The sequence below is a fragment of the Geotrypetes seraphini genome, chromosome 18 (assembly GCF_902459505.1).
Source record: "Geotrypetes seraphini chromosome 18, aGeoSer1.1, whole genome shotgun sequence".
Lineage (NCBI taxonomy): Eukaryota > Metazoa > Chordata > Amphibia > Gymnophiona > Dermophiidae > Geotrypetes > Geotrypetes seraphini.
In genome coordinates this window covers 20536891-20552653 of record NC_047101.1, presented here as the reverse complement: position 1 = coordinate 20552653, position 15763 = coordinate 20536891, and the positions used below count along the sequence as shown (strand labels likewise).

General features: G+C 44.8%; 3 protein-coding genes across 13 annotated transcripts in view; 1 reads left to right on the top strand and 2 right to left on the bottom strand.

Annotated features, from left to right (window-relative positions):
* GRIA1 (glutamate ionotropic receptor AMPA type subunit 1) overlaps window positions 1-15763 on the top strand; it is an 843377-nt gene that overhangs the window by 119015 nt on the left and 708599 nt on the right. The gene's annotated exons all lie outside the window — the stretch shown is intronic.
* LOC117351920 (probable serine/threonine-protein kinase nek3) lies at window positions 335-1372 on the bottom strand. Its single transcript, XM_033927813.1, has 2 exons — window positions 1106-1372; window positions 335-849 (listed from the first exon to the last, which is right to left on the bottom strand). Exons 1-2 carry the CDS (start codon window positions 1272-1274, stop codon window positions 485-487), a joined length of 534 nt encoding a protein of 177 aa, XP_033783704.1. The 5' UTR covers window positions 1275-1372; the 3' UTR covers window positions 335-484.
* Window positions 10383-15573, bottom strand: LOC117351918. Of its 3 annotated transcripts, XM_033927810.1 has the most exons (4): window positions 13285-15573; window positions 12733-12825; window positions 12523-12591; window positions 10383-12426 (listed from the first exon to the last, which is right to left on the bottom strand). In XM_033927810.1, exon 4 carries the CDS (start codon window positions 12406-12408, stop codon window positions 11026-11028), a length of 1383 nt encoding a protein of 460 aa, XP_033783701.1. In that variant the 5' UTR covers window positions 12409-12426; window positions 12523-12591; window positions 12733-12825; window positions 13285-15573; the 3' UTR covers window positions 10383-11025. The 3 variants fall into 3 exon arrangements, with proteins under 3 accessions (XP_033783701.1, XP_033783702.1, XP_033783703.1); XM_033927811.1 differs by lacking the exon at window positions 12733-12825; XM_033927812.1 differs by lacking the exons at window positions 12733-12825; window positions 13285-15573 and adding an exon at window positions 13101-13117.

Genomic DNA, 15763 nt, shown 5'->3' with positions numbered 1-15763 from the left:
TATACTTTTTTTGTATTTTTTCTGGGAGGGCGAAGGGCAGGAGGGGGAGGGAGTGAGGCAGGGGGGGAAGAAGGGGAGGGAGTTGTTTTTATACTTTTTTTGTATTTTTTCTGGGAGGGCGAAGGGCAGGAGGGGGAGGGAGTGAGGCAGGGGGGGAAGAAGGGGAGGGAGTTGTTTTTATACTTTTTTTGTATTTTTTCTGGGAGGGCGAAGGGCAGGAGGGGGAGGGAGTGAGGCAGGGGGGGAAGAAGGGGAGGGAGTTGTTTTTATACTTTTTTTGTATTTTTTCTGGGAGGGCGAAGGGCAGGAGGGGGAGGGAGTGAGGCAGGGGGGGAAGAAGGGGAGGGAGTTGTTTTTATACTTTTTTTGTATTTTTTCTGGGAGGGCGAAGGGCAGGAGGGGGAGGGAGTGAGGCAGGGGGGGAAGAAGGGGAGGGAGGAGTGGTGACAAGAGGGTGCAGCTCCCTCGTTAACAGTGGAGCCATTCACGGGGTGGGAGGGGTACCGCGAAGTGCTTCTAGCAAGACCTGCAGTGCCCCTGTCACGTGACGAATGTGTCGAACGGATTCTTCAGCACAGTCGTTCATGTGCTCCACCCCTGCTAAGATGGTAACCACCGCCGTGTAAATGTCCTCCACTGTTACAGAACTGGGCGGAGGATCTGTGTTTGTGGCAGCGTGAGCCACAATAGTGGTCGCTGCAACAGGGGTGGTGGCCGTTGCAGGGTTGGTCCCACAATCTCTGGTTGAGGGTCGGAGGGGGGCAAAACAGGTGGAACAACGGTTGGGGCTTTGAATGGGGAGTGGGGATGTTGACAAAGGCGGCGAAGAGGAGGGGGATGCCAATATATCTGTAATGAAAAAGAGCATGAAAAGCAGGTGGACATTGAAAAGACAATTATGTACAGTGGAAGCATCTATGAGACAAACTTGGTTGTTTTTGTTACATATGAACAAACCTAAGCATTTTATATTATATTATTAAAATTCAAGTGATGTCTTAAATCATAAATGTGTTTATTAATTGTACACTTGATGTACGTTGTAAAAATGAATAAAAGCTTTTACAGTACAAAAATTACAGAATAAAAATATCATAACACTTACCGGACTGGACAGAGAGGTCGCTAAATCTGTCCAGGATGGGGGTTGAGGCAGTACTCATTGAGGTACGTGGGAGGGCTGGGGGAGAGGTGATGACAGAGGGTCGAATTTCAGGGAAAAGTTTAAGGCAGAACTTGGGTTTAGGGGGTGGGAGGGAGGGGGAACAGGGCATTGGGAATGAAGGGGCAGGGCAGGGTTTGGGGCGTTTTTTTAGGGGGATCCTAGAGGGTGGTCTAGGGCGTCGGTGGGGGGAAGTTGGATGAGACTGGGCGGAGGTGGAAGGGGGTTGGGGACGTTGGATGGGACTGGGCGGAGGTGGAAGGGGGTTGGGACGTTGGATGGGACTGGGCGGAGGTGGAAGGGGGTTGGGACGTTGGATGGGACTGGGCGGAGGTGGAAGGGGGTTGGGACGTTGGATGGGACTGGGCGGAGGTGGAAGGGGATTGGGAGGTGGGGCGTCTGCGGGGGATAAGGAACGGCCGGTCAGGGATAGGGGTGTCTTCCTCCTCCTCCTCCTCCTCCTCCTCCTCCTCCTCTTCCTGATCCTCCTCCTCCTCTTCCTCCTCACTCGCATCTGAAGACATAAATGCATGTAGTGTCAGAAGTATATGAAAAACTGTTAATGTTTAAAATGTTTGTCTGCGCGCGATTGTCTTTCGAGTTTTTGACCTGTCAATGTTTAAAATACATGATTGTTCAACACAGATATTATGACTGCACACCTTATACCCACCCGATATTTTACTGTAACATACCTGGGGTGTTGTACAGATTGCGGCGGACAGCCCGGACCCATGCAGGGTGATGTAGCCTGAGCTCGCGGGCTTTTTTCTTCAAATCCTCAACCTATTACATAATGGAGAGACATGAGTGAGCCATGATATATGGTTCATAGAGAATAGCACGTGGACAAATCGCGCAGACATGATATATATATATGCATTGAAAGCAGTGCATGGAAATAGATTGCAAGCATAATAATTATGTAAATTTTGAAAACCCGACTGGAATACAGCTAATTAAATCAAATAAGTACATGAGAGACACCATTATCAACTGCAAAATTTTTCAGCAGATGTATGATGACGCAGTGCGCGATTTCAGGAGATGCGTATCCATTTTTGCCTTCCGCGCAAAAAAATAAATTCTTTATCCGCGCCAATTTGTCAGCGCGCAATTGTCTATGAACAACATGTATTTGATAAATACTTACGGAGCGCGGTGTGATAGCGCGGGCGTTGAACAGCTGCGCAAGTTCTCCCCAGGCCCTGTCCATTTCACCTATATTGCGTCTTTTCCCCTTAACGGGGAAAAGCAGTTTAGCATTGAGCGTGAAGTACTCAGTTAATATGAGTACTTCACGCTCGGAGAAATTGGGCTTACGTCCACGGAAACCCACATAGGATGCCATCTTCTCTGTGAATCTATGACGTTTTTGCAAAGCTTAAATACCAGTCACATGACCGATGTTGTGTGAATATCGTGAGATTTCCCCTTTTCAGCGCTGCTATTGGTTATCTAAAACACGTGTTAAATGGTCAATAGTCAAACAGATTTTACTACATTGTAGTGATGAAATGCACATATTAATTGAGTATGTGTGTATTTTATAATATAAAGTTTTGTAGTAATTGATTGAAACACAATTAGCGTTAGCATGGCGCGCATATGTGTTGAAACGCGTGATGACATCAGCTTGTCTCCATTAGTGCATAATGATGACGTATATCATCATACTAAAGTTATAGTACTTTTTCGCGCAATTGACGGATTAGTTTCCCAGTGCGCAATTGACGGGTTTTAGTATAATGAGCGCAAGTTAAAAATGCGGACGAACAGAGTTAATGGGAAATCTGAATAAATGGTGATATTTGTAAATGCGGGTGGGGGGCCTAATTGCAAAGCTTAAATACCAGTCACATGACCGATGTTGTGTGAATATCGTGAGATTTCCCCTTTTCAGCGCTGCTATTGGTTATCTAAAACACGTGTTAAATGGTCAATAGTCAAACAGATTTTACTACATTGTAGTGATGAAATGCACATATTAATTGAGTATGTGTGTATTTTATAATATAAAGTTTTGTAGTAATTGATTGAAACACAATTAGCGTTAGCATGGCGCGCATATGTGTTGAAACGCGTGATGACATCAGCTTGTCTCCATTAGTGCATAATGATGACGTATATCATCATACTAAAGTTATAGTACTTTTTCGCGCAATTGACGGATTAGTTTCCCAGTGCGCAATTGACGGGTTTTAGTATAATGAGCGCAAGTTAAAAATGCGGACGAACAGAGTTAATGGGAAATCTGAATAAATGGTGATATTTGTAAATGCGGGTGGGGGGCCTAATTGCAAAGCTTAAATACCAGTCACATGACCGATGTTGTGTGAATATCGTGAGATTTCCCCTTTTCAGCGCTGCTATTGGTTATCTAAAACACGTGTTAAATGGTCAATAGTCAAACAGATTTTACTACATTGTAGTGATGAAATGCACATATTAATTGAGTATGTGTGTATTTTATAGTATATAGTTTTGTAGTAATTGATTGAAACACAATTAGCGTTAATGGGAAATCTGAATAAATAAATAAATAAATAAGCTATTACAGTGTTTGAATATGGGAAACACATAAGAACAATAAAATTCTATTAATTTTAAAAAGATCAGGGAGTCATGAGTAAATTATTGTAATTATTACACATCATTTTCCACTCCTAATATATTAATACAGTCATACATCACATATGTTTGTGAAGAGGGATGCAGAGAAAGCACAGTTACTTACCGTAACAGGTGTTATCCAGGGACAGCAGGCAGATATTCTTAACACATGGGTGACGTCACCGACGGAGCCCTCGGTACGGACCTTTTTAACTAGAAGTTTCTAGTTGGCCGCACCGCGCGTGCGCGAGTGCCTTCCCGCCCGACGGAGGAGTGCGTGGTCCCCAGTTAGGATAAGCCAGCTAAGAAGCCAACCCGGGGAGGTGGGTGGTACGTAAGAATATCTGCCTGCTGTCCCTGGATAACACCTGTTACGGTAAGTAACTGTGCTTTATCCCAGGACAAGCAGGCAGCATATTCTTAACACATGGGTGACCTCCAAGCTAACAAAGAGGGAGGTGGGATGGTTGGCCATTAGGAAAATAAATTTTGTAACACAGATTGGCCGAAGTGTCCATCCCGTCTGGAGAACGCATCCAGACAGTAGTGAGTAGTGAATGTGTGAACTGAGGACCAAGTGGCCGCCTTGCAGATTTCCTCGATGGGCGTGGAACGGAGGAAAGCTACAGAAGCAGCCATAGCTCGGACTCTGTGGGCCGTGACAGTTCCTTCCAGTGAGAGACCGGCCCGAGCATAGCAGAATGCAATACAGGCAGCAAGCCAATTGGAAAGTGTCCGTTTGGAGACAGGATGACCCAAACGGTTGGGATCGAAAGACAAAAATAGCTGAGGGGATGTTCGGTGAGCTCTGGTACGATCAAGATAGTAAGCAAGGGCACGCTTACAATCCAGCGTGTGCAACGCCTGTTCCCCAGGATGCGAGTGAGGCTTAGGGAAGAAGACGGGCAGCACAATGGACTGGTTGAGGTGAAAAGCTGAGACCACCTTGGGAAGGAATTTAGGGTGGGTGCGCAGAACAACCTTGTCATGGTGAAAAACAGTGAACGGTGGGTCGTCAACCAGTGCATGCAGTTCGCTAACCCTCCTGGCAGAGGTGATGGCAATCAGGAAAAGCACCTTCCAGGTAAGGAGTCTAAGTGAAGTTGTGGCAAGAGGCTCGAATGGAGGTTTCATGAGAGCTGAGAGTACCACATTCAGGTCCCAGACAACTGGAGGAGGCTTGAGGGGTGGTTTGATATTGAAGAGCCCTCGCATAAATCTGGAAACCAGAGGATGAGCCGTGAGGGGTTTTCCGAGAATGGGCTCATGAAACGCAGTGATGGCACTGAGGTGGACTCTGATGGAGGTAGTTTTGAGGCCAGCATTGGACAGCGAGAGCAAATATTCCAATACGGTTTCCACCGCTAAGGAGGTGGGTTCCTGATGATGCCGGAGACACCACGAGGAGAATCTGGTCCATTTCTGATGGTAACATTGGAGGGTGGCCGGCTTCCTGGAGGCGTCCAAGATGAGGCGGACCGGCTGAGATAGGTTCTCTGGAGAGGTCAGCCCGAGAGAAACCAAGCTGTCAGGTGGAGCGAAGACAGATTGGGATGCAGTAGAGACTGATGCTGCTGCGTAAGTACAGTAGGAAACACAGGAAGGAGAATGGGTTCCCTGGAGCTGAGTTGGAGCAGGAGTGAGAACCAGTGTTGGCGAGGCCACCGAGGTGCGATAAGAATCATGGTGGCGTTGTCCTTGCGGAGTTTGGACAAGGTCCGCAACATCAGAGGAAACGAAGAAACTGGGGACCACGCACTCCTCCGTCGGGCATATTCTTAACGCATGGGTGACGTCACTGACGGAGCCCCGGTACAGACCTTTTTAACTAGAAAGTTCTAGTTGGCCGCACCATGCGCGAGTGCCTTCACGCCCGACGGAGGAGAGCGTGGTCCCCAGTTAGGATAAGCCAGCTAAGAAGCCAACCCGGGGAGGAGGGTGGGACGTAAGAATATCTAGTGAGTAGTGTGTAACATCACCCATGCGTTAAGAATATCTGCCTGCTGTCCCTGGATAACACCTGTTACGGTAAGTAACTGTGCTTTACTGCTCAATGCAGAAAGTAGGTATCATTATCCTAAGGTGTGTATCGGGTCGTTTGTTCATTCTTATCTTTGTCCTAAAGTTAAGTGACCTAATGTTAACATGAAAATGGAATCTAAGTCACTCTGCACTGATAATATGCCACCAGGTCAATTGTACAGGAGATGATTTAACCTACATAAATGAAGGAATTGAAAATTATATTTTTCTATTGGAATTGTGAACTTGAAAATGGATGAAATAAACCTTTTAGAAAATGTACATTTAGTGGAAGAACTTCAGATGTATTCATTTGGAAGCATTGGATGTTGGCAGGGATATGTTCTTTAGAGGATGTAATAACTAATAGTAAACTGCTTGACCTTTCACAATTGCAACATATATTTGGTCTAAATAAATCACAATATTTTATGCTTTCAGGTGGTATAACTTAATAGCTGGACTTGTAAATAAAACAACAAAACATGGTCTAAGAGACATTTGGAGCATTGAGATTAAGCATTCAATTGATGCATCTCAATGGCCACAACTTTGGCCTAAAAAATATTGCCACTATCATCTTGAGGCTGGGACATTAGATCATCTTTTATTGTATTGTCCATATATATTATTAGTTTAGAAATCAATGTTGCCTCAAATAAATAGGATGAAGGACAATCCAGTAGCCTTGACTTATTATTGTATTATGGCAAATTATGTATTTAATTATGTCGGAATAAATATGATTTCAGGAAATGTTATTCATGTTTTAATCTTACATCAAGTGTTAAAAAAAAAAAACAAATTTTAATTTAAATGCAGCACTTGCAATTCTTTCTAACACTTAATTGTTTCCATTGTGTCCTTACGTGTTACTTAGTTGGATAGTACAATACAAATTTACATTTAATGGCATAGTTATTAATGTCATACTAACATAAAGAAACAACAAAATGTTTTAAACATTGGTAAATGTTTATTAAAATATTGCATATGTGATAAACATGTAATACACATATGTTCAAATGCAGTGTCAACAACACAAAATCTTTCAGTTCACCATTCATGATCTTTTATGTACAACATACTGAATTATATCTTTATTCGTTTTAAATCATAAACAAGTGTGCAATAATATATCCATTAAAGGTGGCACAGCAGTTAAACATCAGTGACAGTGAGTAAGGATGTGGTTATAGCAGTGAAAAAACATCAGGAGCAAATTAACAGACAGTTTAAGTGAAACAGTAGAAACAACAGTCTGGACCACCAAAAGGAGTGGGGGACATAGACAATTTAAAGTGTATCATCTGTTCATGCACCATGTGTGGAAATCACACATTTTGCTATACGACCTTTGAAAAAGAAAGACCATACACACCCTTCAAATTAAATGAGCAACAGTGGGAGAGAGTGAGATATTGGCAGAGCAGTTAACCAACATCTGTGAGAGTGAGAGCAGTGGTTTCAGAGACAGCACCTGACTGACATTCTGCTGGGGGGGGGGACTCTGCTTCTGGGTCCTGCAAAGGCCAACACCTGACTGCCACCATCACGTTTGCACCCTTGTCAACCCATTCTGGGTCCTGCAAAGGCCAACACATGACTGCCACCATCAGGTTTGCACCCCTGTCAACCCATTCTGGGTCCTCATCTTTTTCTGAATCTCATGGCTTCAGAGACAGCACCTGACTGACATTTCTGCTTATGTACTTTCTAGGCCACCAAAAACAAGGGAGGAAATGTACAATTTCAAGTTTTACAAATTTTCCTTAACACAGCCGCTTTCCCTGAAGCCGCTCCATCCAAGATACCATCTGACCTTCCCTACGTGAAGGAAAAAGCCTTTGAACACCACCCACAACACCTTGAAAATGTCAAAGCGAGTACAGTATGCTTGAGTGGGTTACCTTGCTCGGCATAAAAAACCTTCACGCTTGGCACATGTCAGAGCAGTGGATACTAGGATAGGTAGGGGTCAGAGGAGGGCTTCAGAGAAGCAGTTAACCAACAGTAGTGGGAGAGAGAGATATTGGCAGAGCAGTTAACCAACATCTGTGGAGTGAGAGCAACAGTTGGCAGAGCAGTTAACCAACAGTAGTGGGAGAGAGAGATATTGGCAGAGCAGTTAACCAACATCTGTGGAGTGAGAGCAACAGTTGGCAGAGCAGTTAACCAACAGTAGTGGGAGAGAGTGAGATATTGGCAGAGCAGTTAACCAACATCTGTGGAGTGAGAGCAACAGTTGGCAGAGCAGTTAACCAACAGTAGTGGGAGAGAGAGATATTGGCAGAGCAGTTAACCAACATCTGTGGAGTGAGAGCAACAGTTGGCAGAGCAGTTAACCAACAGTAGTGGGAGAGAGAGATATTGGCAGAGCAGTTAACCAACATCTGTGGAGTGAGAGCAACAGTTGGCAGAGCAGTTAACCAACAGTAGTGGGAGAGAGAGATATTGGCAGAGCAGTTAACCAACATCTGTGGAGTGAGAGCAACAGTTGGCAGAGCAGTTAACCAACAGTAGTGGGAGAGAGAGATATTGGCAGAGCAGTTAACCAACATCTGTGGAGTGAGAGCAACAGTTGGCAGAGCAGTTAACCAACAGTAGTGGGAGAGTGAGATATTGGCAGAGCAGTTAACCAACATCTGTGGAGTGAGAGCAACAGTTGGCAGAGCAGTTAACCAACAGTAGTGGGAGAGAGAGATATTGGCAGAGCAGTTAACCAACATCTGTGGAGTGAGAGCAACAGTTGGCAGAGCAGTTAACCAACAGTAGTGGGAGAGAGAGATATTGGCAGAGCAGTTAACCAACATCTGTGGAGTGAGAGCAACAGTTGGCAGAGCAGTTAACCAACAGTAGTGGGAGAGAGTGAGATATTGGCAGAGCAGTTAACCAACATCTGTGGAGTGAGAGCAACAGTTGGCAGAGCAGTTAACCAACAGTAGTGGGAGAGAGAGATATTGGCAGAGCAGTTAACCAACATCTGTGGAGTGAGAGCAACAGTTGGCAGAGCAGTTAACCAACAGTAGTGGGAGAGAGAGATATTGGCAGAGCAGTTAACCAACATCTGTGGAGTGAGAGCAACAGTTGGCAGAGCAGTTAACCAACAGTAGTGGGAGAGAGAGATATTGGCAGAGCAGTTAACCAACATCTGTGGAGTGAGAGCAACAGTTGGCAGAGCAGTTAACCAACAGTAGTGGGAGAGAGAGATATTGGCAGAGCAGTTAACCAACATCTGTGGAGTGAGAGCAACAGTTGGCAGAGCAGTTAACCAACAGTAGTGGGAGAGAGAGATATTGGCAGAGCAGTTAACCAACATCTGTGGAGTGAGAGCAACAGTTGGCAGAGCAGTTAACCAACAGTAGTGGGAGAGTGAGATATTGGCAGAGCAGTTAACCAACATCTGTGGAGTGAGAGCAACAGTTGGCAGAGCAGTTAACCAACAGTAGTGGGAGAGTGAGATATTGGCAGAGCAGTTAACCAACATCTGTGGAGTGAGAGCAACAGTTGGCAGAGCAGTTAACCAACAGTAGTGGGAGAGAGTGAGATATTGGCAGAGCAGTTAACCAACATCTGTGGAGTGAGAGCAACAGTTGGCAGAGCAGTTAACCAACAGTAGTGGGAGAGAGAGATATTGGCAGAGCAGTTAACCAACATCTGTGGAGTGAGAGCAACAGTTGGCAGAGCAGTTAACCAACAGTAGTGGGAGAGAGAGATATTGGCAGAGCAGTTAACCAACATCTGTGGAGTGAGAGCAACAGTTGGCAGAGCAGTTAACCAACAGTAGTGGGAGAGAGAGATATTGGCAGAGCAGTTAACCAACATCTGTGGAGTGAGAGCAACAGTTGGCAGAGCAGTTAACCAACAGTAGTGGGAGAGAGAGATATTGGCAGAGCAGTTAACCAACATCTGTGGAGTGAGAGCAACAGTGGGCAGAGCAGTTAACCAACAGTAGTGGGAGAGAGAGATATTGGCAGAGCAGTTAACCAACATCTGTGGAGTGAGAGCAACAGTTGGCAGAGCAGTTAACCAACAGTAGTGGGAGAGAGAGATATTGGCAGAGCAGTGGTTTCAGAGACAGCACCTGACTGACATTCTGCTGGGGGGGGGGGACTCTGCTTCTGGGTCCTGCAAAGGCCAACACCTGACTGCCATCATCACGTTTGCACCCTTGTCAACCCATTCTGGGTCCTGCAAAGGCCAACACATGACTGCCACCATCAGGTTTGCACCCCTGTCAACCCATTCTGGGTCCTCATCTTTTTCTGAATCTCATGGCTTCAGAGACAGCACCTGACTGACATTCTGCTGGGGGGGGGGACTCTGCTTCTGGGTCCTGCAAAGGCCAACACCTGACTGCCATCATCACGTTTGCACCCTTGTCAACCCATTCTGGGTCCTGCAAAGGCCAACACATGACTGCCACCATCAGGTTTGCACCCCTGTCAACCCATTCTGGGTCCTCATCTTTTTCTGAATCTCATGGCTTCAGAGACAGCACCTGACTGACATTCTGCTGGGGGGGGGGACTCTGCTTCTGGGTCCTGCAAAGGCCAACACCTGACTGCCACCATCACGTTTGCACCCTTGTCAACCCATTCTGGGTCCTGCAAAGGCCAACACATGACTGCCACCATCAGGTTTGCACCCCTGTCAACCCATTCTGGGTCCTCGTCTTTTTCTGAATCTCATGACAGCACCTGACTGACATTTCTGCTTATGTACTTTCTAGGCCACCAAAAACAAGGGAGGAAATGTACAATTTCAAGTTTTTCAAATTTTCCTTAACACAGACGCTTTCCCTGAAGCCGCTCCATCCAAGACACCATCTGACCTTCCCTACGTGAAGGAAAAAGCCTTTGAACACCACCCACAACACCTTGAAAATGTCAAAGCGAGTACAGTATGCTTGAGTGGGTTACCTTGCTCGGCATAAAAAACCTTCACGCTTGGCACATGTCAGAGCAGTGGATACTAGGATAGGTAGGGGTCAGAGGAGGGCTTCAGAGAAACTCCTGGGGGAGAGATCCTGAGCACAACAGTTTGCAGGCCTGTAGCTTTCGGGCCACCAAAAGGAGAGGGGGACATAGACATTTCAAAGTGTCTCTCCTGTTCCTGCAGCATATGTGCTTGGGAGACCATATGGACATGTCAAAGCAAATTTCAAATCTCAAAGTGCACACAATTGTAGCATAGCAACAGGAAAACCTGAACTTCAACATCAAACTCTACAGTTCCAGATTATGTGCTATACCACGGAGATATTGAAAGAGAGGTGTTTGACCATATGTTGGCAGCAGCGTTGTTAGTCTTTGCGTCACTCTCACATACGTGCTCTTACTGCTGGGTGGTGCGCGGTTACCAGCCTGGAATCGAGCAAGCAACTGTTCTGTGTGATCTTGCTCACGCTGTATATGTTCAAGGAGTTTAAAGATGGTTGGATGGTGGCATGCAACAGAGGATTGAAATGCATGGTGCCAACCTTCAACGGAATTATTGGTCCGAGGCAGTCCATCTTCCACACGGGAGCGCATATTCCACAGATGAATAGGAAAAGGTGGCACCCGTCTCCCATTTGGCCGCAATCTCCCGATGTAATTGTCTTCCCAATAGTCATACACCAGGGTCAGTTCATCTGGTCGACTCTCCTCCAAGGTCTGGAAACACTCAGCAACATCATCCACAGGAACAAAACTTAATGCTAACAGCATTTTGGTGAACATTCTTACTCTCTCCTCATCTCTATAGCTGGCGGTCAGTCCCTCATGTTGAATTCTGCGCCACAATGATTGACCCAGATGGAACAGGCAGCCAGAAACTGTAGCATTGGGAAATACAGTGCGGGCAGCTTGCAGACTTGCTCTCTCAAAGTCCATCAAGATTGTCAATGGTGCCAACGTGTTTCTGGTTTCCAGCAGTTTCCTCAACACACGTTCATAGTCCTCCTCCCTTTTACTGTTCAACAACACGTAGACCATGGGAAGTGCACGATTGTCTACAAATGCATGGATGGTAAAGACTTGGACAAACAAATGGGGGGCAACTTTGAATGTCCCATCCATGAACCAATGTCCATGTTGCTCCAACACCTCAAGATTAGATTCTGTAGTGAAAATGAATATGCGTCTTTCATCATTTTCACCTGAATCCCACAACAGTAATTGTTCACCACGTGTGCTTCTTTGTAGCGGCTCAGGAATTTGTATGTCTCTTATGCACCTGGGATTACCCATTGCTAGATGGCCTGCATTTCTCTTTCTATTAACTGTTCTCTGCATGGAGGTGTATGCAGGCAATAATGTAGCTGCTTCTAAACTTGTCCCAGCTGTTGTGCCATGAATGATCTGACGTGGCCTTTCAACCGTAGCCACAGCTCTTTCACGTATGTCTCCCATCATTCGATCAGCTTCAATTCTAGCATTGTTGGGTGCATGCACATGCGCCGTTATCTCAACAGAAGATCCATCAACGAGCCTCTTTCTTCTTCCCACACAGTCACGGCGCACACACCTCCAGGACGTGGATCCGTCTGCCATCACTCGGTCACGCCGATATCGATAGCCCTCATTAACCCAGTGCTCTCTCCCACGCTGTGAAGTTATTACTTCCATGTCTATGTCAAATCACTCCTGAAACCATACAATTAATAACATTATCCTATTTTGACTTGCAATTGATATACAATTGCCTATATCATGAATGCACTACTCAAAAGAACATCATACCTGTAAGACTGGAAGTATATCGATGAAACCCTCAGGAACTGTAGTCGACCTTCAACCCTGAACCAGTACCTGCAAGAATTATAACATGCATGTAAACTTAATGTTCACCCCCCACCAATCTCCAGCACACAAAAAAACATGCAAAGGTCAAATAGGTGAGGTTAGGCCATACATATGTAGAGTTTAGTGCTATGGCACAACACCATATACCTGCAAGGGTGCGATTCCTGTCAGCAAAACACTGAAGATGTCTGTCCTCTGTTGACTGTGGTGTCTTGATTGTAGTCTGTTGATTGTAGTCACCTTCAGTAGTAGATTAGATAAGGTTATTATATACATAGGACATACAAATCCCTATATGTAAAGTTCAGTGCTATGGCACAACACCATATACCTGCAAGGGTGCGATTCCTGTCAGCAAAACACTGAAGATGTGTGTCCTCTGTTGATCGTGGTCTCTTGAATGTCCTCTGTTGATTGTAGTCACCTTCAGTAGTAGATTAGATAAGGTTATTATATACATAGGACATACAAATCCCTATATGTAAAGTTCAGTGCTATGGCACAACACCATATACCTGCAAGGGTGCGATTCCTGTCAGCAAAACACTGAAGATGTGTGTCCTCTGTTGATCGTGGTCTCTTGAATGTCCTCTGTTGATTGTAGTCACCTTCAGTAGTAGATTAGATAAGGTTATTATATACATAGGACATACAAATCCCTATATGTAAAGTTCAGTGCTATGGCACAACACCATATACCTGCAAGGGTGCGATTCCTGTCAGCAAAACACTGAAGATGTGTGTCCTCTGTTGATCGTGGTCTCTTGAATGTCCTCTGTTGATTGTAGTCACCTTCAGTAGTAGATTAGATAAGGTTATTATATACATAGGACATACAAATCCCTATACCTCTGTACTTACGTTGCCTCCAAGATTGAACTTCTAGACAACACTAGGGTTTCAGCAAATTCATATCCCTCAGCACATGACTGCAAGACTAAAATTTATAAGGTTAGCACATAGATATAACAAACAACACCCACTATGTCTGTACTTACCTTTGCAATCATACCTGTAATAGTTAAAATCTGGCTTGCCAACCATCATGGATTAAGAACGTCATTATACCTAATCGCAGACAGAAGGAAGGCAGAGAGGCCCAAAACAAGGACCCACAACAATTGTATACAATCACCCTCACTACACACCCAAGGCTAAAAGTGTACCCCAATAAGCCCTACCATCAGACTATTTATCCTATCCTATTGTTCCAATTTAGCAAAACCAAAAAATGAAGCTATGCATATACCTGTAAATGTGAATATCCTCTTATGTATGATACCTGCAAAAGAAAATGGTACCCAATGCCTTTATAAAACTATAAACCGTGAGCACACTCGGTTTTTTAAAAAATCTTTATTCATTTTAAATGACACATCATGTGTACAAGAATCAAAACATTAAAATGAAATACATCACATGTCAATCAAGTACCTCCCTTCCCAACCCACTTCCCCACTCTTACTTTTCCCAATATGAATGATAATAGTATAATTTAGACACCCTCCCAACAATAAGACAGTGTATCTTTAAATAGAAAATAGTGTATATTCATTACAGTAAGATGTTAATGTCTCCCTTTTTTATTGTTACTGTTCTTTCCATTTTGATAATGTGACATAATGAATTGTACCCAAAACTAGATACTTTAAAATTATTACTTATATGTTGAATGGTGACTCCTGTGCTGATATTTTCCTTTTTTTTTTCTCATGCACTTACCCAATAATATTGCATCATTACATCATGATACAATCCTCAAATTAAACATATTCAGATACTAGTGTTGCTGGCATAAGAGTTTTTACCTCATGCCAACAAGTTTTTTTAGATATTTATTACTTTTAAAATCTATAACTCCATCCAATTATGCTTCCAATTAATATCCATCATCACATTATACATAATCTTAATACCATACCTCAACCTTCTCGCTCTTTTAACATGCGGGAAAACTAAGCGCAAGACGGGGTGTCCTTAAAAATCCGCGTTCCGTGCCCCTTTTCAGGTCCCTGCCCCTGACAGGGCTGGATGAGAAGGTTCATAGACAACGGCGCGAAAGACGAAAGCCAATTTAAGGCAAGGCGCGCCGCCGAACCGCAACAAATTACAGTTTTTAGGGGCTCCGATGGGGGGTTTTGTTCGGGAACCCCCTTCTGTTTACTTAATAGACATCGCGCCGGCGTTATCGGGGGTTTGGGGGTCGTAACCCTCCACATTATAGTAAAGTGGGGGGTTCTCCCCCCCTCGCCCTCCGTCGGAGCCCTAAAAACGGTCATTTAGAGCGGCGCGGCTTGCGCGCAATCGTCTATGAACCCGTCGGAGCCCTAAAAACAGTAATTTAGAAAGGCGCGGCGTCGCGCGCTACGCTCAATAGGGTGGGCACGCCTTTGACCCGGCGCGCCGGCGCGCTTTTGACCCGGCACCGTATGGGAATTTAACTCTGACGGATCCTAGCATGGGGAAGGGAAAGCATTAGGATCCTTCAGAGTTAAATTATCATACAACTCTGTCAGAGCCAGAGACTAAATGTGGCAGGGACCCGAAAAGTGGCGCAGAACGCGGATTTTTAAGGACCTGTGCGTTTAGATACGGGACCAAATCGCGGTTCATAGACAATTGCGCGTAAATATAAACTGGTTCATAGACAATTGCGCGCAAGACAAGATTTTTAAGGACCTGTGCGTTTAGATACGGGACCAAATCGCGGTTCATAGACAATACGGGACCAAATCGCGGTTCATAGACAATTGCGCGTAAATATCACTGGTTCATAGACAATTGCGCGCAATACAAGAACTGAAAATGTAAATATCAACATACCTATATAAACTTGAGGATCAATTGCGCTGAGTTTTATGATCGCGATTGTCTTGCGCGCAATTGTCTATGAACCATACCCCCCCTCCCTTTTCTTGCGCGTGAAGCGTAAATATAAACATACCTGTAAATGAAGAAATGTGGACGTTCGCTCTCACCAGAGGCGAGATAAATCCGCGCAAGACAAATATTCGTTATAGATCAAGTACCAGCAAAACCAGATCTTTACCTATAACGGACACGGTCAGGCAGCGAAAGGAAGGCGGGAAAGGAAGGAGGACATATATAATGTAGAAACGTAACCATAGTAACGAAAATGCATTCACGTGACTTGTATTTAAATGCTGTTCGGAGAATA